This window comes from Camelina sativa, chromosome 19 (genome assembly GCF_000633955.1).
Source record: "Camelina sativa cultivar DH55 chromosome 19, Cs, whole genome shotgun sequence".
Classification (NCBI taxonomy): Eukaryota; Viridiplantae; Streptophyta; class Magnoliopsida; order Brassicales; family Brassicaceae; genus Camelina; species Camelina sativa.
Window position 1 is genome coordinate 1,008,679 of NC_025703.1, and position 20,825 is coordinate 1,029,503.

At 36.3% G+C, this 20,825-nt stretch overlaps 7 protein-coding genes across 9 annotated transcripts; 5 read left to right on the forward strand and 2 right to left on the reverse strand.

Annotated features, from left to right (window-relative positions):
* On the forward strand, positions 200-3,842 carry LOC104763939 (uncharacterized protein At1g51745-like). 2 transcript variants are annotated; one of them, XM_010487348.2, is made up of 5 exons: positions 200-554; positions 639-872; positions 972-1,510; positions 1,621-1,887; positions 2,135-3,842. In XM_010487348.2, the coding sequence occupies exons 2-5, from the start codon at positions 691-693 to the stop codon at positions 3,442-3,444; spliced, it is 2,298 nt and encodes a 765-aa protein (XP_010485650.1). In that variant the 5' UTR covers positions 200-554; positions 639-690; the 3' UTR covers positions 3,445-3,842. The 2 variants fall into 2 exon arrangements, with proteins under 2 accessions (XP_010485650.1, XP_010485649.1); XM_010487347.2 differs by having other exon boundaries at positions 200-872.
* LOC104763941 lies at positions 3,921-5,981 on the reverse strand. The gene is made up of 2 exons (XM_010487349.2): positions 5,762-5,981; positions 3,921-4,365 (listed from the first exon to the last, which is right to left on the reverse strand). Exons 1-2 carry the CDS (start codon positions 5,869-5,871, stop codon positions 4,110-4,112), a joined length of 366 nt encoding a protein of 121 aa, XP_010485651.1. The 5' UTR covers positions 5,872-5,981; the 3' UTR covers positions 3,921-4,109.
* On the forward strand, positions 6,236-7,056 carry LOC104763942. The gene has a single exon (XM_010487350.2). The coding sequence runs from the start codon at positions 6,400-6,402 to the stop codon at positions 6,790-6,792; it is 393 nt and encodes a 130-aa protein (XP_010485652.1). The 5' UTR covers positions 6,236-6,399; the 3' UTR covers positions 6,793-7,056.
* On the forward strand, positions 8,391-9,404 carry LOC104763943. The gene is made up of 2 exons (XM_010487352.2): positions 8,391-8,738; positions 8,953-9,404. Exons 1-2 carry the CDS (start codon positions 8,572-8,574, stop codon positions 9,245-9,247), a joined length of 462 nt encoding a protein of 153 aa, XP_010485654.1. The 5' UTR covers positions 8,391-8,571; the 3' UTR covers positions 9,248-9,404.
* On the forward strand, positions 11,976-14,661 carry LOC104763944 (glutathione S-transferase F11). Of its 2 annotated transcripts, XM_019240748.1 has the most exons (8): positions 11,976-12,246; positions 12,397-12,488; positions 12,585-12,665; positions 12,799-12,893; positions 12,990-13,071; positions 13,491-13,640; positions 13,721-13,769; positions 14,044-14,661. In XM_019240748.1, exons 1-8 carry the CDS (start codon positions 12,216-12,218, stop codon positions 14,493-14,495), a joined length of 1,032 nt encoding a protein of 343 aa, XP_019096293.1. In that variant the 5' UTR covers positions 11,976-12,215; the 3' UTR covers positions 14,496-14,661. The 2 variants fall into 2 exon arrangements, with proteins under 2 accessions (XP_019096293.1, XP_010485656.1); XM_010487354.1 differs by lacking the exon at positions 11,976-12,246 and having other exon boundaries at positions 12,403-12,492.
* On the reverse strand, positions 14,737-17,380 carry LOC104763945 (NAC domain-containing protein 45-like). Its single transcript, XM_010487355.2, has 6 exons — positions 17,058-17,380; positions 16,229-16,509; positions 15,851-16,135; positions 15,486-15,734; positions 15,337-15,406; positions 14,737-15,247 (listed from the first exon to the last, which is right to left on the reverse strand). The coding sequence occupies exons 1-6, from the start codon at positions 17,212-17,214 to the stop codon at positions 14,856-14,858; spliced, it is 1,434 nt and encodes a 477-aa protein (XP_010485657.1). The 5' UTR covers positions 17,215-17,380; the 3' UTR covers positions 14,737-14,855.
* LOC104763946 lies at positions 19,029-20,742 on the forward strand. The gene has a single exon (XM_010487356.2). The coding sequence runs from the start codon at positions 19,382-19,384 to the stop codon at positions 20,486-20,488; it is 1,107 nt and encodes a 368-aa protein (XP_010485658.1). The 5' UTR covers positions 19,029-19,381; the 3' UTR covers positions 20,489-20,742.

A 20,825-nucleotide genomic window follows, 5' to 3' on the forward strand; every position in this document is an offset into this window, starting at 1 on the left:
TGACCGTTGCAGCGTCAATTTTGAATTTTGAAAATTATCTTTAAAAAACCCAACATGTTATTATACTGGGCCTACGAACTAAAAAAGCCCAAATTATTGATTAGTGAATGGGCCTATGATTCGGTAACGTAAAAAGCACGCGCTTTTCGGGGAGCGCGTGTAAATTGAATGAACTGCGAAGCTAGCATTCACCATCCGGAGGAGAGAGATTGAAAGAGAGACGGAGTCACGGAGGAGCGAGAGAGAGAGAGATAGAGAGAGACGCGAAGGTTTCAGAGAGTAAAAGAGAGAGAGACAGAGCCACTCGCTTATACATAAGTTTATGATAGACGGGCGGTGGTGGAAAGAAAAAAAAAGAGCTGCGAGGGAAAGGTTTTAACCTAACCAGCGTAAAGAGAGAGAGAGAGAGCGTAGGGTTAATGGAAATTTTCCAAATCTGAATGGAAAGCTTAGTCCTCGCCGTCTTCACTTTCTTCCCTTCCGTTTGTTTCAGTTGTGGTTTTGGATCCGCCGGGATTTCTCTGTATTACCGGCGGCTAAGCTGATTTTTTAAGGTAGATCAATCAATACACACCGCCGTATAAGATTTTTTTTATTCTTAGAGAATGGTAAGACTTTTGAGGCCTTTTTTGTGGTAGTGACGTATAAGATAAGAGAGAAAATAGTGTGATCTTGAGTGTAAAGAGAAGAATGGGAAGTCCAGGATCAGGTTCTCCGGATTGGACGGTGGGTTCTATTGTGTGGGTTAGGAGGAGGAACGGTTCGTGGTGGCCTGGGAAGATACTTGGTCAAGAAGATCTTGACTCTACGCATATCACCTCGCCACGATCTGGTACTCCAGTGAAGCTCCTCGGGAGAGAGGATGCAAGTGTGTAAGTCTCTTCTTTTTTCTTCTGTCTGTGTGAACTTTCTTTTGGACTTTGATTAGTTACTGAAAGCAGTTTTGTTTCAATTTTTTATAATGTGGTTAGGGATTGGTACAATTTAGAGAAATCTAAGCGGGTGAAGCCATTTCGTTGTGGTGATTTTGATGAATGCATTGAAAGGGTAGAATCTTCGCAAGCATTGACTATAAGAAAGAGGGAGAAGTATGCTCGTAGAGAAGATGCTATTCTCCATGCCCTTGAACTTGAAAAGGACTTGCTGAAAAAAGAAGGCAAACTAGTTCCCTACACTGCTAGAGATCACTCTCCTGATACAACCAGGGAAAGAATGGGTTTAGTTAGGGTTCATGATATCTCTAATGGAACAAGAGAGTCCACAGATTTTCTAGGGGTTGGTGATGCTACGCATTTGCTGAGAGATAAAGAGGAAGAACAGCCAAGTTGTGAGGATGAGGCTGTACCTAGAATGAGAGGCTTGCAGGACTTTGGACTTAGAACCGCCTCTTCAAAGCGAAAGATTTCACGTTCCAATGGTCCTGATACTTCCTTAAAATATCTTGCCAGAAGCAACTCTTCAGCTTCTTCTAGTGGAGATTTTAGCATGGAGAGGCCCACTTATTCCCTCGGTGAGATGAATTTGAAAACTTGCAAGTTTTAATTCCAAGATGGTTGGATACTTAAGGCTTCTGGCCCTTTTTTACATAAAATTCATTTGAAAATTTTGGCTCCCTTTCAGGAAAGGAGAACACAAGGAGTAAGGCAGAGGCTAAAAGGCCTAAATATATGTTTACACCAAATGATACTAATGATGTTTCAGACCTGCATCAGAGTTTGCGAGGCCATAGGGAGGCAATGCATTCCTCCTTTGTCGGTGGTGATTCTCGTTATTCAGATTATGACCCTCCTGAATTTTTGGAAGATATGGAATCTGATTATTCTGAATCCGAAACTGATACTTCTGATATGGAGGAGGATACTGATGATGACATTCCCTTGCCGTCAGGTGAAGTATTTTTGGAGGGCTAAAATCTTGTTTCTTATCAATATAAATGTGTTCTACTTTTGCGAAAATTGGCTTTCAATTGTGGCAAGCCGGCAATCATTTCTGAAGTTACTTTGACTAGAATTTGTGTCAAGCCTCTGAACTGTAAAAACCTATTAACCTGTTTGGTTACGTAGACCACAATTGTCTCTGTGTCGTACAGGTGTTAGTTATGCCCTAACTATTGTTTGAAATCTTCTCTTTCCAGGAGCTGGGCGTCATTCAGAGCGACGCAATACTTTTAGTAGACATATGTCAGAAGAAGATGAAAGCACCAGCAGTGAGGAAGATCATTATGAGTCATCCATTTCTGGCGATTCTTCCTACCTTTATTCCCACAATCCTGATAATGATGCTAACACGGTTTCCAAGTGGCAGCTCAAGGGCAAAAGAAACTTGCGCAATCTTCCAAGAAGGTCTGCACGTAAGAGAGAAATGCACCGTAATCGTATGGAAGATGGAAGATATTGTGAATATAAGAGAAGGGCATTTGGGCAAAAGCCTATGGGTTATGGGTTAGATTTTAATGGGACAAATGATATGAGCGATGGTACTGATGACACTGATCCCAGCGAAAGGCAGTTCGGGGACAGAATGATTGGACCAGGTGATAATTATCAGTTCTCATCTGTGGTTTCATCTGGATGTAAAAGCATCTACAGCCATGACTTTCTGGACTGGGATGATGATCCTTGGGAAGGCCGGATTGGTATGAGGAAGCGAGGGGAGGAAAAACTTGAAGGTTTAGGTCAGGAGTTTGATGCTTCTCAACGACATTTTGGCAGAAAAACGCGTTCTTCGTTGATGGATGTGGATTTAGAAGTGCGAGGAAGCTATCAGAAAGGGCCTGTCCCAATTGTCTCACTTATGAGTAAGTTAAATGGCAGAGCAATAATTGGACATCCAGTCCAAATCGAAGTCTTAGCAGATGGTTCCTCCGAGTCATATTTTCAGACAATTGATTATTTTGGTAATGAAACAACTTACCATGACAAAAGCTTTCTTCTGCCCTCTGCTTGGAAGACTGCAAGAAGGAGTAATTCCCGGGTTCCACGGCTGCAGCCATTCTCATCTTCCCTCGAAGCGGATGATGAAGCAAACTATGATCATTCTCCGGCCGATCAGGGAAGAAAACCGCTTGTAAAGAAACTCGGTCTGGGAAGTTTTAGTAATGATGATAACTCGGCGAGGAGAAACAGTTCACTGCGAATTCCACGACCACCTGCAGAGAGAAAGCAGCAGCAGCAGCAGCAAAAGAAGTTGCTGAAGAACACAAATGCTACTGCTAGTCAAAAGACAAGGGCACTATCATCATTCAGCGCAGAACAAGGGCACAATGGGATGAAGGTGTTACGAGACCGGACACACGAGCTCTCTAACAGACGGGTATTACCAGGACCACCAACTGTGGCCTGCATACCGGTCAAGCTAGTATTTAGCAGATTACTTGAGAAGATAAATAGACCGCCTTCAAAGCCAACTGCGAAAACCTTTAACGAGAGAAGAAGAGATCAATAACAAGAGCTCTACTCAAGTGAAAACGAGATTTACAGGTACCAAACATATAACAATTCCGAGTCTCACGTTTAGGGCATTACAATTTCTGGGATGATGGATCTTTTTGAGCAACCATCAGGCTTTTATTATGTGATGATTCTGAGGGAAAATTAGTCGTAGGGAGAAGAGTTGACTTAGAGAGGCTCTGGTTATTTATTGGTACAGATCGGTGAAGAAGTAGAACAATATACCACCACTGGTTCGTTTTGTATATATTTTATTTTTCTCTCTTTAGAAAGCTTTATGTATCTTTGATTTAGCTTCAGCTTTTAGTTTACTAGTCTTAGAGAGCTTTTTTTCGTTTCATTTGATTTATGACTCTTTCGCTGGTTAGTCAAATTACACATATAATTGATTTTGTTCTTGGGAGATTCGATTAGCAGATGATGTCTTTTTTATCTGTCGTGGGGTCATCACTGATCATTAACCGCACCAAATTTAAAACCAAACCTCATTTTTGATTGGTTTGAATCTTTATTGTTAACACCCATCAACATAGACATACCAGCAGAACATAAAAGTTATTTTAGGACACTATTTGACTTGGCAGATTGTCTACTTAGAAAGAACCTTATTACAACAACATTACACCAGTAAAAAGCAGGGAGAAAGAGAGAGTGGGAGACTCAAACATGGTGAGTCTTGTCCGAGTCCTCGAGACTTGTGGGGCGAAACCAAGCAGTCTCCTCCAGCACCGCAGAGTCCTGGCGTGCACCCTCAGCAGCGGGGGTGTGCTCAGCAGTGGAGGGGCCGAAAACTCCTGTTTGGGGATGAGGAGACCAATATTTATCGGAATCTGGCTTTATGACTTCGTCAGGTACTGCACTTGCATGCAGTTCATCCTCCACGTTCTTATCATACGCCGAGGAATGACCACTCCGACTGTTCAAGAGAAAAAGATTGTTAGAAGACTTTCATTTTATCTCACATTCTGTCGCATGTATAAAAAGAATCTGCCCAAAATTATTTAATCAGATCAATGCGCGATATCAAGGAAAATAAAAACAAATTTCCGGTTGGGTGGGAGATTGTTGATTGGTAGGTGAGACGTTGCCACCACAGAAAATACCCACAGGAACACAACCACCCAAAAAATAATGATTTCGTACAGTAGTCACTCTTCGTATAGATTTTTTATATATCCGGTCATTGTATATTATTTAAGATGGAAAGTTTTGATTTTCATAAAAAGTGACCCTTAAACGCCTTTTCACTATAAATTGATATAAAAATCAAGTAATGTCAAAATGTGTCATAGTCAGCCCCCATCAATATTTCTACATCTTCAAAGCTGTCGGTCCAATTCTTATCTTAATTTAACGATATGAGAAGATCAGCCAGGTCACGTCTACGTACTGATCTCATACTATTAGATGAAAATAACGTGTTTAAAAAAGATGGAGTACAGCAAAGAAGAAACTAAATGTGGTTTGTAATTAAACATGTAAGCAAAATCATTAGTTTTGGTTACAGTTTTGAGTTTGACCCCCAGTTACTTAAAACTGCGAGTAAAGAAAAAGGACTTTATTACAATATTCTTCAAGGGTATTGATGTAAATGGCAACTACCGACACGTGTCAAATCCGGAACTAGATTTGTTTTGGTATTATCCACTTACGCCTAATGGCATATGCCATTTTTTTTTGGTAGTAGAATGGTACAGTGGTACATTGCTTATTATGCTTTTCGTACGAATATAATTATTTTCAAGAAAATGTATTAATATATTAAGATATGGTAAAAGGATTTCTTGGAGAGAAAAAGACTTTTAAGACTCGAAACTAATACACTTGTTCAAATATGACAGGGGGCTTTTTCAGATCCATTGCGTTTATATTAAGCATACAGAGATACGAACAAAAAAAAAAATTAAAAGAGAGCAAATGTATGATATTGAAATATAAAATGCATAAACTAATCTGGATCCCTAGTACCTAAAAGAAGTCTGTTATCTGAACTTTCCAGATCTGGGAAACATATCTTGAATTCAAGAAAGTGGAAAACTAAAGATTGTTTGACCAAACTAGTAACACACTGAGAAATAATAACCAAACACCACAAACCTCTAATATGTTCATATCAGTTTCCATCATATATAATCAAGATGATGTTACTGTATACTACTACTGTCCATTTCATGGGGAATTACTCCACATTAAAATGTAGTTGTCATCAATATATTTTCTTTTTCTTTTTGTTACTTAGGTTCAAAGAACACATGAAATAATTTTGGAAGAAGAAAAAAAACAAGTAAAGAGAAAGAAGGTGTTTTTGATACCGTGAAGGGAAGAGAGCAGAGGCGGTGGCGCGTGCCGAAGCGCGTGTCTTGACGAGGTGCGTCCTTAAACCGGTGGTGATCAACTGAAAGCTCTTCGATCTGGTTGCCATACAAACTCTGTTTTTTTTTTTCTTCTCGTCGGAGATGAGAGAATTTGTTTCTACTGTAAGATTTTGCTTCTTTTGTTTAGTCAGTATGTGTGATGAGTCCGTTTAATGTGTGATTATATATATCCATTTATGTATCTGCTTTGAAAGTGATGTGATTAGGAGACAAAACACAATCTGATCCACGTGTTTCACCTACCAAACGTTGCCGTTTCATTTTGTATTTTATTTTTCTGACGCTGTTACTTGACAAATGGACTGTGTCTGTGTGTGAATCTAAGCCTATTTACTTTTGTAACTATTTGAGCCGAGTTTAAGTAAACGCATAAGCCCATTTAGAAAATCTTCTCCCTCTTAACCGACGTGCGACACGCGTTGACCGCCCACGTGTTCCTTACTCACATCTTCTCTTCCAAAATCCCCACACGAGAAGAAGAAGAAAAAAAAAAGGATCGGAAAAATAGAAATTTCATCAAGGTTAGGTGCGAAGAAGAGACAGACAGACTTCAGATCTAGCTTGATCCGGTGATAATGGCGCTCGAATGGGTTGTTTTAGGTTACGCGGCGGCGGCTGAAGCGATCATGGTGGTGCTATTGACGATGCCAGGACTCGACGGGCTGCGCAAGGGATTAGTCGCCGTCACGCGTAATCTCCTCAAACCGTTTCTCTCCATAGTTCCGTTCTGTCTCTTCCTCTTGATGGACATATACTGGAAGTACGAGACTATGCCTTCGTGCGACGGCGATTCCTGCACACCGTCGGAGCATCTTCGTCACCAGAAATCCATGATGAAATCCCAGCGAAACGCGCTTCTCATCGCGGCTGCTCTTGTCTTCTACTGGATCCTTTACTCTGTCACCAATTTGGTTGTCAGGATCGAGCATCTTAACCAGAGGATCGAGAGGCTCAAGAACAAGGATTGATCGGTTGGTCTCGCCTCTCGTCTCAGGTCCAATTAGTGTAATGCCTTTTCTTCTTCTTTTTTTTTTTGTCTCTGTTTCAACGTTTTTGACTTCCGGAGATTGAAAGAGTTATCCTACTTTCCCATGCTTGGATTCTTATTTGTTACCAGATTGAGATTGTTCTTGTTGAATTTTGAATTTTGATTGACTATAATCTCCAATTCAGGATATGCATTTGATGACACACACATGATTGATGGTTTTAATGAATTGAGTCTATGGCTATATACTGTGATTTCTGTTAAGCATTCTGTGAATTGGAGTAATCAGGGAACCCTTTCTAATATGTGCGTATTAACTGTTAAATACAAATGTCATGAATGATGCATCTGAAGTCTGAAGTAGTATTGTAGTCGTATGTGCTTTTGATATGTTTTGCTAGACACAAGAACCGATCATGAACCCTTGATTGACCAATACCAAACAATGGACATTGTAGACTAGAGTAATCACTCGTCCTTCAGAATCTAGACGATTCAGTTTTAAGAGTAGGGTAATTCATAAGTGGCTAATAGATAATGTAGGATAGATAAGTCAAGTAGTACCTCTTAGAATATGATCATGTACTTGCTTCCCCCATATTGACCTTGCTATGACAGACTTCATTATTTTTTCTTTGGCTTTCAGTTATTCGATTTCTCTCAATTTTACCTTTTAAAATGTTTGAACTGTGGCGAAACTTTTGAATGTATTGACTCGAAGTATACATTGAGATTCATGTGGAATATCTTAGCGGGAGGAACTCTATACAGAGCCATACTTGGCCTGACTACTGATACATAATTTAGGAATTCTTTTTTTCTTCGGTTTAAACACTGAGTTGAGTTATTTGATCAAAGCCTTTTCTGATGAAATGACTGACGTATATACATTTTGTGTTTATGTTTATAACTTGCGAAAGTGATTTTGATTGTAAATTATAGTTTCTGGTGGTTTTTGGAACAGAAACATATAATACTTTTACTTAGCATCTATAAACTCCGTCAATGAAATAAGCAATATTCGTAACCCACTTTGGGTATGTTTGGGTGGCCCTCATTAGAGGAATATAATTAAGAGTAGAGAACAGCTGATTCTGACTATATCATTTACCAATTAGAATAAAAGCAGTAGAAAAATTAGTGAACCTTTCTTTTACGCTGGAAAAAAGGGCAAAATAAACACAGTAGAGGAAAACATTCTACTTGTTCTTCAGTGAAGAAAACGTTTAGATTCCTCTAATCCTCCCAAGATAATGTTTTTAAAAAGCGATCATGTGCGAAGGGGCTTAGAATAGAAACGGTCCATAAAACGAAGTTCATTTATCAATCATGGCACAAAAAAGTCTTTGAATCTGTTCAACATAGTTCGACACGTATCGGTTAGATTCGTTACACAGAGATTCTCGATGACCTCGTCGTTCGTGCCATCTCTTTCCACCCACCACGTAACATGTATCTAATCTCCGTCCATTTCTTCTCTCTTTCCACGTGTCATCATCTCGTTCAATCATTCCCAAAATATCTTATCTCTGACATCTTTATTATTATAAAACACCGCAAAACCAGAACCCATGTTCATGGGCGTGACATGTTATTTGAGAAACCAAACTCATTAGATAATGTTTTAAATTCGAATGATTCATTACATTTTAATTACAAGCCGACTATATTGATTAAAAATATATATAAAGCTTATAAACGGTACTGTTTCTATTCTCAACTCTTTAGTACTAAATTAGGAGCGGCTTAGAAGAAAAAAATGCACTATCAAGAACAGATGGAGTCTCTTATGTTGGGAGAAGAACGCAGACGCGGAAACTTAGTCAGAGACGCAGACGTGGACGCAGATGAAGGTGTTAACTCTCCGTCTTCTTTTCCAAACTCTCTTGATGATTCGGACCGTCGAACTTCTTCTTCTTCTTCAAGGTAAATTAGAATCAGAAGGTTCCGTTTATAACCCCTGATTTTAAATCCTATCAGGATAAACCCCAATAGTTAAGATGTTTTCTTAACAATCTTATAGTTTTAAGAGTATAACACGGAAATACTTCATTTCTGGGGAGTTTAGAGAAATAATTTTTTTTAAAAATTTTGCTACGAATATTTTCTTAACCCCCAAAACGGAAATTTTCATAAACAGGAGAGGATTATCGAAACATTACAAAGGTAAATCACAGTCTTTCACATCATTAGCAGAAGCGTTAAGCGTGGAAGATCTCGCCAAGCCGGAGAATCCATTCAACGCAAAGCTGAAGCAGCGACGGGAGAGTCCTCACTGTCGTAGATTATCTGGATGCGGCGGCGCATCGGAGCGAAATCTAAGTGGTCACGACGTTTTTCTCGATAGGCCGCCACGACTTTCTGGTAGCCGACCGCTTCTAAGAGCCCAAACGCTCTCGGCGGCTCATATTTCGACTTTGCTCACTCGATCTTAAACCGGTTTCCGTTTGGGAGAGAGATCTTTTTCAATTTTTTTGTTTTTCTCTAATTTTGTATTAAGTGTTACTTAAAAAGAAAGTGTTCTCGACTCTTTTGATAGTTTTGTAATTCTTTTTTCAGTTTAATTTAGAAAGCACTTGACACTTGACAGTACATATATAAATACACAACTGACCAATTTTCTTATATATCATAATGTTTTGGGTTATGGAAAAATAAATATATATGAATTTTTGCTTGTGATGAACCAGGAAAATGAAAAATTGAAAGAGTTAATTTTTAATCTGCAACAGTGTAGCTTAATTGGCCTTTTTTAGAGATTGATTGGCTATAATGGGCCTACAATGGGCTTTCTCTTCGCTATCATATTTACGAAATTAAAAATTATTGTTTTTAAAAAAAAGGGGAAATATCGATTTGTGTTGGTTTAAAAAGATCTGGTGACAGTCGGTTTACTCGGTTATTTGCCCCTCGTTTCCCGTTTTAACTTGGTTCTCCTCTGTAATAGTAACAACAAGTACTAACGGTAACATTTTTAAAACGGTATTATCAAGTATTTAATTGAACGGTAATATTTTGTAAATTTAAGAATAATTTCCAAAAGAAGAAAACAATTTCCAATTTTCCCATTATCTAACACACTCCTCTCTTTATTTACTTGCGTTCCGTTCCGTTCTAAAAGCCCTCCGGCGATTGACGAAGCTTCGGTAGAGAAAAGCTATCCGCCTCTCGCATACTCTGTAGGTTCTCTTGTATTCTTCCCTAAGCTCTCTTCTTTTTTCCTTTTTTCTTGAGTTCGTCTCGTCTTGTGTGCCAATGTAGCACAGAGTAGAGATCATCTTCTGTTTGAGAGTGAATTTAGCTGGTTTTTTTCTTGTTATGAACTTCAAAGCTGATGGTTAGAGAATCAATGGATGAAGTTTTAGTTTCTCCATGTATGTGGTTTCTCTATCTTATATGTTTAGAACTTGTTCTCTCTTTATATATCATATGTTTAACTGGCGGCTGAGATCATGTTTGAAATTTACAGAGTGACAACATTATTTTCAGTTAAAATTTCGAATATATTTTGTAGGTGACATGGCATTCATATACAACAAACTGATGAAGTGAAGGAGTTGGTTTCTCAGTTTCCATTATTTGATTGAGGTAAGTTTTTGACTCATTGACTGATTGTATTGCTACTCTTACAAATTATTTATCCGATATCTTTTAAAAAAAAAAAAAAAAAAAAGTTTTGACTCATTTACCTACCGTACATTTTAGCATCTATGTGTTTAATTGTTTATGCATTTGCAAATATGAAAAACTCTGTAGGGATTAATGAATGAAGAATTGCTTTTTAGGGTGTGTCATCATCTTCCACAGCTTTTGATTTGTTTCTTTTAAGACTTCATGTAATATATATAAAAATTACGTCTATTTTACTGGTCTAATGGAAAATTTGCAGGATGTGGATTATTTGGATGTGCGGAAGGAATGGCTCGGGTTTTCTCATTCTCCCTACTAAATTCAGGTTAGTTTGATACAAAATTAACCATTCACCATGATATTACAATTATAGATTAATTAAATTTGATTTACTGATTAAATATTTATTAAATAAAACTTGATTTACTAATACATGTTAATTTAACCATGTTAATTTAACATGGTTAAATTAATAAAAGAAATGAAATTGAGTATTAAATTGCAATACAATGGAAAATAATTGAGGTTGGTGTCTAATCCATTGCTTCGTCTTTGGTTCGTAAGTGGCATTACTTGTTTCACTTGTTCAATTTTTTTCAAGAAATGTAAGTTAACACTTAAATCTCTTAATATTAGTTCAAAAACAAAAATAAAAATAAAAGAAAATAAGAAAATCAATTATTATATATATAAATAAAGAAGTTATTACAAAATTTACACACAAATTAAATATACTTTTACATGGTTGGATTAATAAAAGAAATTTGAGTGTTAAATTGCAATATAATGGAGAATAACCGAGCTTGGTGTCCAATCCATTGTATCGTCTTTGGTTCGTAAGTTTGGCATCACTTGTTCAATCTTTAGCCAAGAAATGTAATTTAACACTTAAATTTCTTAATATTAATTCAAAAAAAAAGTCAATTATTATATATATTATGTTCTAAATAAAGAAGTTATTACAAAATTTATATACAAATTAAATATAATTTTTACATGGTTGGATTAATAAAAGAAACTTGAGTGTTAAATTGCAATATGATGGAGAATAATCGAGCTTGGTGTCCATTGTATCGTCTTTGGTTCGTAAGTTTTGGCATCATTTGTTCTATCTTTTTCCATGTAAAGTAATTTAACACTTAAACATCTTAATATTAATTCGACAACAAAAAATAAAAGAAAATGAGAAAATCGATTGCTATATATATAATATTCTAAATAAAGATATTATTACAAAATTTACACCCAAATCAAATATTCTGTTGGATTAATAAAAGAAATTTGAGTGTTAAGTAATAATGTAATTATGTTGGTTCAATATGTAATTATGTTGGTTAAATATATTTTTAAATTTTTAAGTAATATAGTTTTTGACATTTTATTTTCTTAATAATAATTTGATAACCAAAAATAAATTAGTCACTTAACTTTACACTTAACTAAATATGATGAGAAATCTTGTGGGATATATTCGGTAATAATTAACAGTGAGGGGGTTCTTTTGTAATATCTCAAATATGTTTGTGTAAGATGCTGTCGCTGTCAAGATGACATGGATGATGAAGCTTTGACTCGCGCTTGCTTGGTTCCTTCTACTGGAAGTTGTTGACTCCAATTTCAACAAGATGCATATGATGATTCAAACTCTTGGGTTGATTGATTTCAGAGATTATCGTTAAAAAGAAAAATTACACTTTCTCAGATCTGAAATTTGTTTGAATTTTGTCTTCTTCTTACGTGTTTTTTTGATTGTCCAATTCGTCGTCAGTAACAATGGCTTCCTTGGAGATGAACGACCTAAAAAGTAAGTTCCTTTGAATTGTGATACATATATATATATATATATGAACTCTGTATCCGTTGATTTCGAATTCTGTTATTTTCCTTTGTCGATTGAATTTGTTGTTGAAATTTTGGTGATGATGATATATATATTTATGGGTGATGGTGGTAGAGATTGGGCTAGGTTTGACTGGATTTGGTGTCTTCTTTACATTCCTGGGAGTGATTTTTGTGTTTGGCAAGGGACTCATCGCCATGGGGAATGTAGGTATTTAAGTTACCATCTTTGTTTCTCTCTTACGATTGATTTTACCAAGCTTTTTTTTTTTTTTTTAAAGTTTCTGTGGTCTATTTGAACAGATCCTCTTCTTAGCTGGTGTTACTCTAACCATTGGAATCCACCCAGCAATCCAATTCTTTACTACTGGGCAGAATTTTAAGGTTCTTTCATTTTCCCTTTTTTTGCTTCCAATCTGATTCCTGAGGTCACAAGGCAAAAAGACTAAGCTATGACTACGTGAGAAGTTATTGATAGATCTTGTTGCTTTTATACTTGGTGTTGATATACATACAGATATCATTTGGTTTGGGTTTCTTCTTGTATGTTGTGTTTGGATGGCCTATCTTCGGTTTGCTTTTAGAATCATGTGGGTTCCTTGTGCTCTTCAGGTTTGGTTTTCTTCTTCTCAACAACATCTTGTGGTATTACTAGTTTTTGATTTGCTTACTTATGATGTCTTTTCTCCATTCTTTTGTCATGTTAAGTGGTTTCTGCCCTACACTTGCGGTTTTTCTTCAAAGGATACCTCTATTGGGCTGGCTTTTCCAGCAACCATACATCAGATTGGTACACTCTCAGTTTTACATTTTATTTTACACATATATCTTCCAACCCAACACAAACGAAATGTACGTAACCTTCAAAGTTTGTTTCACAAAAAAAAAAAAAAAATCGACTCTTGTTATAAGTTAACTCTAGTTAAAATACGATTTGTCTATCGTTGCCATCCTAGACTATATAGTAAATATTATATTAACAATTTTCGACACGACAAGAAAAGAAATTCGATGATAAAAAGAAACAGCACGTTCCATTTCTCACCTACTTACCGGTCCATCGGATTTCGAAATATATAAGTGACTCCACAAGGAAAGCCACTCATTCTTTGGATGTTGAAATATATAATTCATGGTCTATAAATTACTCGCATCCATATTCATATGAACGATAGATTACGTATAAAAAGTTATATACATTTTTATCAGAAAATGGTGGTCAAAGTATATGGGCAGATAAAAGCAGCTAATCCACAAAGAGTATTGCTCTGTTTTTTGGAGAAAGGCATCGAGTTTGAGGTGATTCATGTCGATCTCGATCAACTTGAGCAGAAAAAACCAGAACATCTTCTCCGTCAGGTATATAACTTTAGCATTATATTTTAACTATTATCACAGAAACGTATTAGTCATTACTTTCGTTGTTTACTTGTTATTAGCCGTTTGGTCAAGTTCCAGCTATTGAAGATGGAGATCTCAAGCTTTTTGGTAAGATAAAACTCTCAAATTTATTATTGTTTTAAAGTTAAATGACCATGTAAAATAAGATGTGTACTCATTAAGTCGAAATTTTACTCTTGAGTAATTTTTATGGGTAAAATATATTTCTAAACTGTATACGACTTCTTTGTTTAGATTTTGTCTCAACAGCACATCTTTCTATTTTTATTTGATTTTTGTCAAATTTTCAAAAAATATATTTTCTTATACTAATGGTAAAAAATAAGTATTTATATGTTCCATTTTTGGCTTCAACTTCAAGAGTCGCGAGCCATAGTAAGGTACTACGCGACAAAGTATGCGGATCAAGGAACGGACCTCTTGGGCAAGACTTTGGAGAAACGAGCCATTGTGGACCAGTGGGTGGAAGTTGAGAATAACTATCTTTACGCTGTGGCTCTACCTTTAGTTATTAACGTCGTCTTTAAGCCCAAGTTTGGTGAGCCATGCGACGTCACTTTGATTGAGGAGCTAAAGGTCAAGTTCGAGAAGGTCCTCGATGTTTATGAGAACCGATTAGCTACGAACCGGTACTTGGCCGGTGATGAATTCACATTGGCTGATTTGACTCATATGCCCGGTATGAGATATATCATGAATGAAACCACATTGGGCGATGGTTTGGTTACGTCTCGAGAGAATGTTAATCGGTGGTGGAATGAGATTTCGGCTAGACCGGCTTGGAAGAAGCTCATGGATTTGGCTGCCTATTAAATTAGTTCAAGTTTACATGGATGGTGGATGGTGCTGATGATGATAAATTGATAATTATAATGTGGTATTTGAACCAAATTAAGTAAAAGTGTTTTTTTCCGAATAAAGTTAAATCGCATGTTATATTTATTTTCTATTAAAAAAACTATATTACTTAAGTAAACTATGCGAAATCTTGAGGGAAATAACAACTGAAAAAAGTATATTCCAGTTTGTTGTTGTTATACACGTATAAGAAATATTTTGCAAATAGTAAGATATACAACAATTAAATGTAAAAATATTAGTATAGATACATATGTAAGCGCCCTGTTATATCCAAAAGGGATTAAATAAAACAACAATTTTAAAAGAAAATAATCAGAAAAAAATCGCAAGACATTTGTAGTATTGCTGAGCCATTAAACTACAAAGTGTTAGTTTTGTCTTCGTGAACTTTTCAGCTCTGTGTAACCAAGAATCTTTGTCTTCTTCAATGAACAATGTTCTTTCCTCCACATTGTGATTGACGTGGACTTTCAACGTGTGAGAAGGTACGACTTGGTGATATAGAATCTTCGTTGTTTGATATGTCGAGATGAGCATTTGGTTGTTAAATCTAGTTTCCTCTTCAACCACCTCGAATCCTGGTGAATCAAGGGTTTCATTTGTATTCACATGTTCATTGTCTTCTATTCTAGTCACGTTTTCCTCGTTATATATATCAAATGAGAAAAAATCATCGATATCTATGTCGTCATTGGTATTGTTCCCTGTAAATTAAACAATTTGTAATTATCGTTAGATAAAAAAGAGCAACATGCAATCTTGTATTCTAAATCTAATTATAAATCATTCTCACCATGAAATCCAAGATCTTGGTCAGTATCATCCAATCTCGAAATGATCTTCTGCTCTTCTATATAACCGGCCTTTTCAAATGCATAAATAATATATGTTAGGCTTAAATTGACAGAAACTAACTTTAAATATAGTCTCATATACACATACCTGGTTCATATGATGATTAGACGTTCTTAGTTGTTCATCATAATTGCCAACGTGGATCACTTGATCACCAACGTTATTATAGTGGTTGGAGTTACTTGCAGCGAAAGTAAAGTCATCCAACACACCATGATCGTTGTTGTGAGTCATACTCGTGAAGAAATCGCAATCACTAACCGCAGAGTTCTCTACACGCAACGGTGGTAGAGATATATTGTGTTGTAACATTGAGCAATCGATCTCTGTATTAACCTGTATGAACATATAGAAAATTCATCATTAACAATATGTTATATGTTGATCAGTTGATGGGTGCATTTAACTTAATAGGGTAATGGATGTAAAAAACTTTGAAATATTAGTTATACCTTATATGGAGTAGGAAACGGTCTATGTGAAGAACCATAGTATTGTTGTGACCAGTCATCGTTGCTGATTGCGTTGGAATTAAAACGCTCGTTGCCGAATCGCGGTTGGAATGTGTTTTGAACTTGATGAGTAGTTGAACTGATTTCGAGATCCGAACAATTGTCAAAACTCGATGAGCAGTTACCACTTACATTCGACATCGCATGGACATATGACCGATGCTGATCTCTTGGCTTAGCTTCAATAACAATCTTTTTGAACACACGACAAAGTGCATATGCATCCTGAAATATAATTAAGATTAGACGAGCTTTTTTAATGATATGTATACAATAAAAATAATAATTAGTCGAATTAATTATAGTTAGCCGACGAACCTGCATGCCATACGCAGAAGGCTCGCATTCCGTTTCATCGAGTCGATATTCGTGCATGACCCAACCGGTTCTAATACCGTGTGGCGCACGCCCACGGTAGTAAACCAGTGTCTTCTTGGTTCCAATGGCTCGGTCTCTCCAACTCACCCGACGGTCTTTGCCAGTGGCCTTCCAATAACCGCCTTTGGTTGCGCGGTTTGTCCTTGAACCGTTGGGATACTTCCGGTCACGTGGGCTGAAGAAGTACCATTCTTGGTCTTTGCTCGGAAGCAAAGATTTACCTATCATTTAATATATACTTGATTAGCGATTACTATATATATAAACAACGTTATTTATCAATAGATATATATGAGATAATCCAAAACTTAAGCATATCTCAACAAAGTTCGTGGAATTCATGTTTACAATTATACATTGAAAAGAATTAAAGAAATACAGTTATTGAATTTAATGTCAAAAAAAAAAAACAGTCGAAATAATAACAAATTAAGAAAATAGTTATCTAACGAACTATTGTATACTTGTAGCATGTGGAATTTTCCAGGTAGAAGTTAAAAGTATATATAGGGTTTCTTCATACATGTTATATTCTTATTCTTTTCTTCAACCTAGCTCTCTCTGTTGCTTGGGTATTAGACCATAAAATAACAATTCTTATCATAGAAACTGTGATTTTTAATCCAAATAATATTAGAATTTGAAACTAAACTATAATCTAGTAATGTTTATCATAAACCATACATCCTTCAAAAAAAAAAATTAAGTCATATATCGCTAGCAACTCATGCGCATAAATGAAGAAGATCAAAATATTAGTATATATTACCTGGTAAGTCCCATGGCTCACACTTGTAGAGATCAACTTCAGCGATAACCTCAAGTTCGATTTCTAGACCGTTGATCTTTCTTTTTAGATAGTAAGTAATTAGTTCCTCGTCCGTTGGATGGAATCTGAAACCTGGAGGTAACGAGACAGGAGCCATGTGTATATATAATCTCTTGAAATTATCTTGTTTTGATCAATTTCAAAAGAAGAAAGAGAGAGAGACAGAGAGAGAGAGAGAATCGAGACTCGAGAGGAAGAAGAAGATAGAAATGTTTTGTGTTCGTTGAGGGTTTGGAGAGCAAGGGGTTATATATATAAAGAGGAAAAAGACAGAAGACATGAAAAAAGGAGAGGAATGAAGGGAAGGTCCCTATCCCAATATAACAAATACAATTATAAATTAGTTTTCTTTTTTTTAAATCCGTCAATTTTTTTGTGCTAACAAATAACATGATCACGAGGTGATTATGTACTAAACCGGAATAATTAATGAAAAATTGCCGCCCTAAAATGTAAACCGTGTTTCTTAATCAAGTGGCGATCCTCAATTATATTATCCCATGCTTCTCCAAGGGTGGTCGGTCTGGAATATTTGCGCATGTGTCAAAATATTATTGGTTGCATGGGAGATCGAATCTTGGGTTAACCCAAAACTGTTGCAATCTCTTTTTTTTTTTTTTTTTTTTNTCTTTGGAGTTTGGCGGCACTTCTAACTGAAATAACTGTCCCTTTTAATTCATTTTGTACCCACTTGCATGCGAATCCTTCAATTTGTCTTCTTTCACATTGCCATCCGATCTACGTACATTGATCTTATTTTTAAAATAGATCTTCAATGTTGTAATTTACTATTTATAGTTGTTTTATATATCATTTTGTCATTTATATGTTTTCTTCAGATTCATATCTAATCGTAGTTTATATGGCTCTGCTCGACTAAAAGGAGAAATTAACTCCAATTTGTTGCATTCCTCTCTATTTACTAGGGTCGATATTATGCTGTTAATTAAAGATTGTGTGGTTCTAGGGAAAAAGTTGAAACTTCGGAGATATTGAATCCAAACCCAAAAAAAAAAAAAAACGAGTGGCTAGAAACTTATTTCTTCACATTTTTTTAGTCCGCCAAATAATTTACCATATCATTTTGATCTATAATATAGAAAACTATTGACCGATAGTCCAAAACTAATGGATATAAAGAACTTGTTGCTCTATTTGGTCGAATCTATGATTATGAACATGTTCACATGGTATATCGGCGATTATAAAACATAACATTTCGACAAATGAAACTAGATCAATATTTTTAAAAAAAAAAAAACAAGAAAAGGCATATGAGAATGAGATGGATATTATTATTATCATCATCATGTGGGATCCAGCAGATGTGAACATGTGAATAAATCCTTGGAAGCAATTGATGGGCCATCCCGCCGGGAGCATCACTTCTCAGCCTTTCTCATCATCGTCATAACCTTTTGCTCTCATTATTCCAAATTCCATATTCTCTTTTTCTTCTATGTATATATCACCATATTTGTATACACATAACATACATACAATACGCAAACAAATATATATTAAACATATCTACACACATATATGATATAGCCCTTCTTTACACATTTCCCCCACATGAATCCATCTTTTGGTTCTTTACTTATTTTCTTCCTAGACAACGTTCACACACTTCTCTATAAAACTAATAACAGAGATTTGTCCTCGGTCGTCCTAATAACATAGGGTGCATATAATAAGGCATTAATATTTTGATTTGTTACACCCTCAAATAACTACGTATAGAATGAGAAGAAAGTAACAAAATAAAAGTTAAAATATGTAAAATCGGTGAGCGAAATGGGCTTTTAAGTGGGCCGAAAAAAACTTATGATCCAAAATCAAAATGCGGTCACGTGATACCCAGCGGTGAGCGTACGTTAGAATAGTTTCCTTGTTCCATTATCAGGAAAGTGAACCGGACTATATCGTTCTGAGATGTGAGAGATCGATCATCAATAATAAAATCTAATGGAGATCTATCAAATATGGAAATTTTACAAAACCAAAAGAAGAGAAGAAGCCTACGGTTGTTCTGTTCCTTTCAATCTCACCAAATTTTCATCTTCGCCTTCAATTTTTGTGTTTCAATTCAGTCTGATGTGTTCTCTTCACCAAACCAATTTCGTAACCCTAGCTTCTTAAATCTATACAACAAAAGAAGAGTTTGATTCGTTTTTTTTCGAATCTGAATAAAAAAATTGGTTTTTTTTGGTCTAGATGAAATCTAGATGATAGATGTGTGTCTGATTACGAAACCCTGAGAGATGCTAGGAGCGATTCATTTCGGAGTATTAGCAGCTTGTTTCGTCCTCTTCGTTCCCATGGTTATGGCAGGTTGGCATCTGAGCAGGAACAAGATGCTCTTCTTTAGTGGCGCTTTGTTTATTTCTCTCGCGGTTTGTGTTCATCTCACGCCTTACTTCCCTTCCGTCTCCGACATCGTAGCCTCTGTTTCGTCTGTTGTCGTCTACGATCATCGTATCTCTTGTATCAACGAGGTGAATCAGATTGTCTGGGATGTTAAGCCCGTCGACTCTGTTCGTAGGCGTAGTAACAACGGCTCAACAACGAAGCTTGATTATTTCGACAAGAATTGGGATTGGATGAAATCGAGGAAAGTTTTGAGCTGTGAGTTTCAGAAGTTGGATAGGTTCGATGTTTCGGATTTGTTGAATGGATCTTGGGTTGTTGTCGCTGGTGATTCTCAGGCGAGGTTCGTGGCTTTGTCTTTGTTGAGTCTTGTTTTGGGTTCGGATTCCAAGTCCATGGGTTCGGTTAAAGATGATCTCTTTAAGAGGCATAGTGATTACACCCTTGTGGTTAAGGAGATTGGGATGAAGCTTGATTTCGTTTGGGCTCCTTACGAGAAAGATTTGGATGATCTTGTGGTTTCGTATAAGAAGATGAACAAGTATCCTGATGTTGTGATTATGGGAAGTGGGTTATGGCATATGCTTCATGTCAACAATGCTTCAGATTTCGGATCCCAGTTGAAGCAGTTGAGCAGTCATGTGGAGTCTCTGGTGCCCTTGAGGCCAAAGGAGCAAGAAGGAGGTGGATCGGTTTCTGGTAGATCTATGCATCTGTTCTGGATCGGGATGCCGGTTCTGATCAATGGGATGTTGAATACGGATGAGAAGAAGCACAAGATGAGTGATACGGTGTGGCATGAGTATGATAGGTCACTAGGGGAGAGTAAGATCTTGCGTCAAATGGGAGGTCCACTTATCTTGCTTGATATACAGTCCTTCACATGGAATTGTGGACCGCAATGTACACTTGACGGAATGCATTACGACTCTGCGGTCTATGATGCTGCTGTTCACGTCATGCTCAATGCGTTGCTTATTGAATCTCATCAAACTTTATGAGTTCTTGACACGGTTTTTTCTTTTCTTTTTTGGTTTTTTTTTTGTTTGGGGTTCTCTCATGTAGAGTTTTAAGAGAAGTGAGATGTTGATAGGAATTTTTACAACACACGATGATCCGTTTGGCCTGAATGATCTTCACATTGGAAGTAAGTGAACTTACATTCTTGGCTATAATAGGTTTACTATCTTTTGACTTTGGAAGTTATAACCTTTTTTTTAGATTTTCAGATTTTTAGTTATTATTATACATCGCACTACTCTTTTGCATTATTTTAACTGTTTTACTTTCAATCTATTTCTGATCATGGGCTACTGTTACACCAGTGTTTTTGAACGA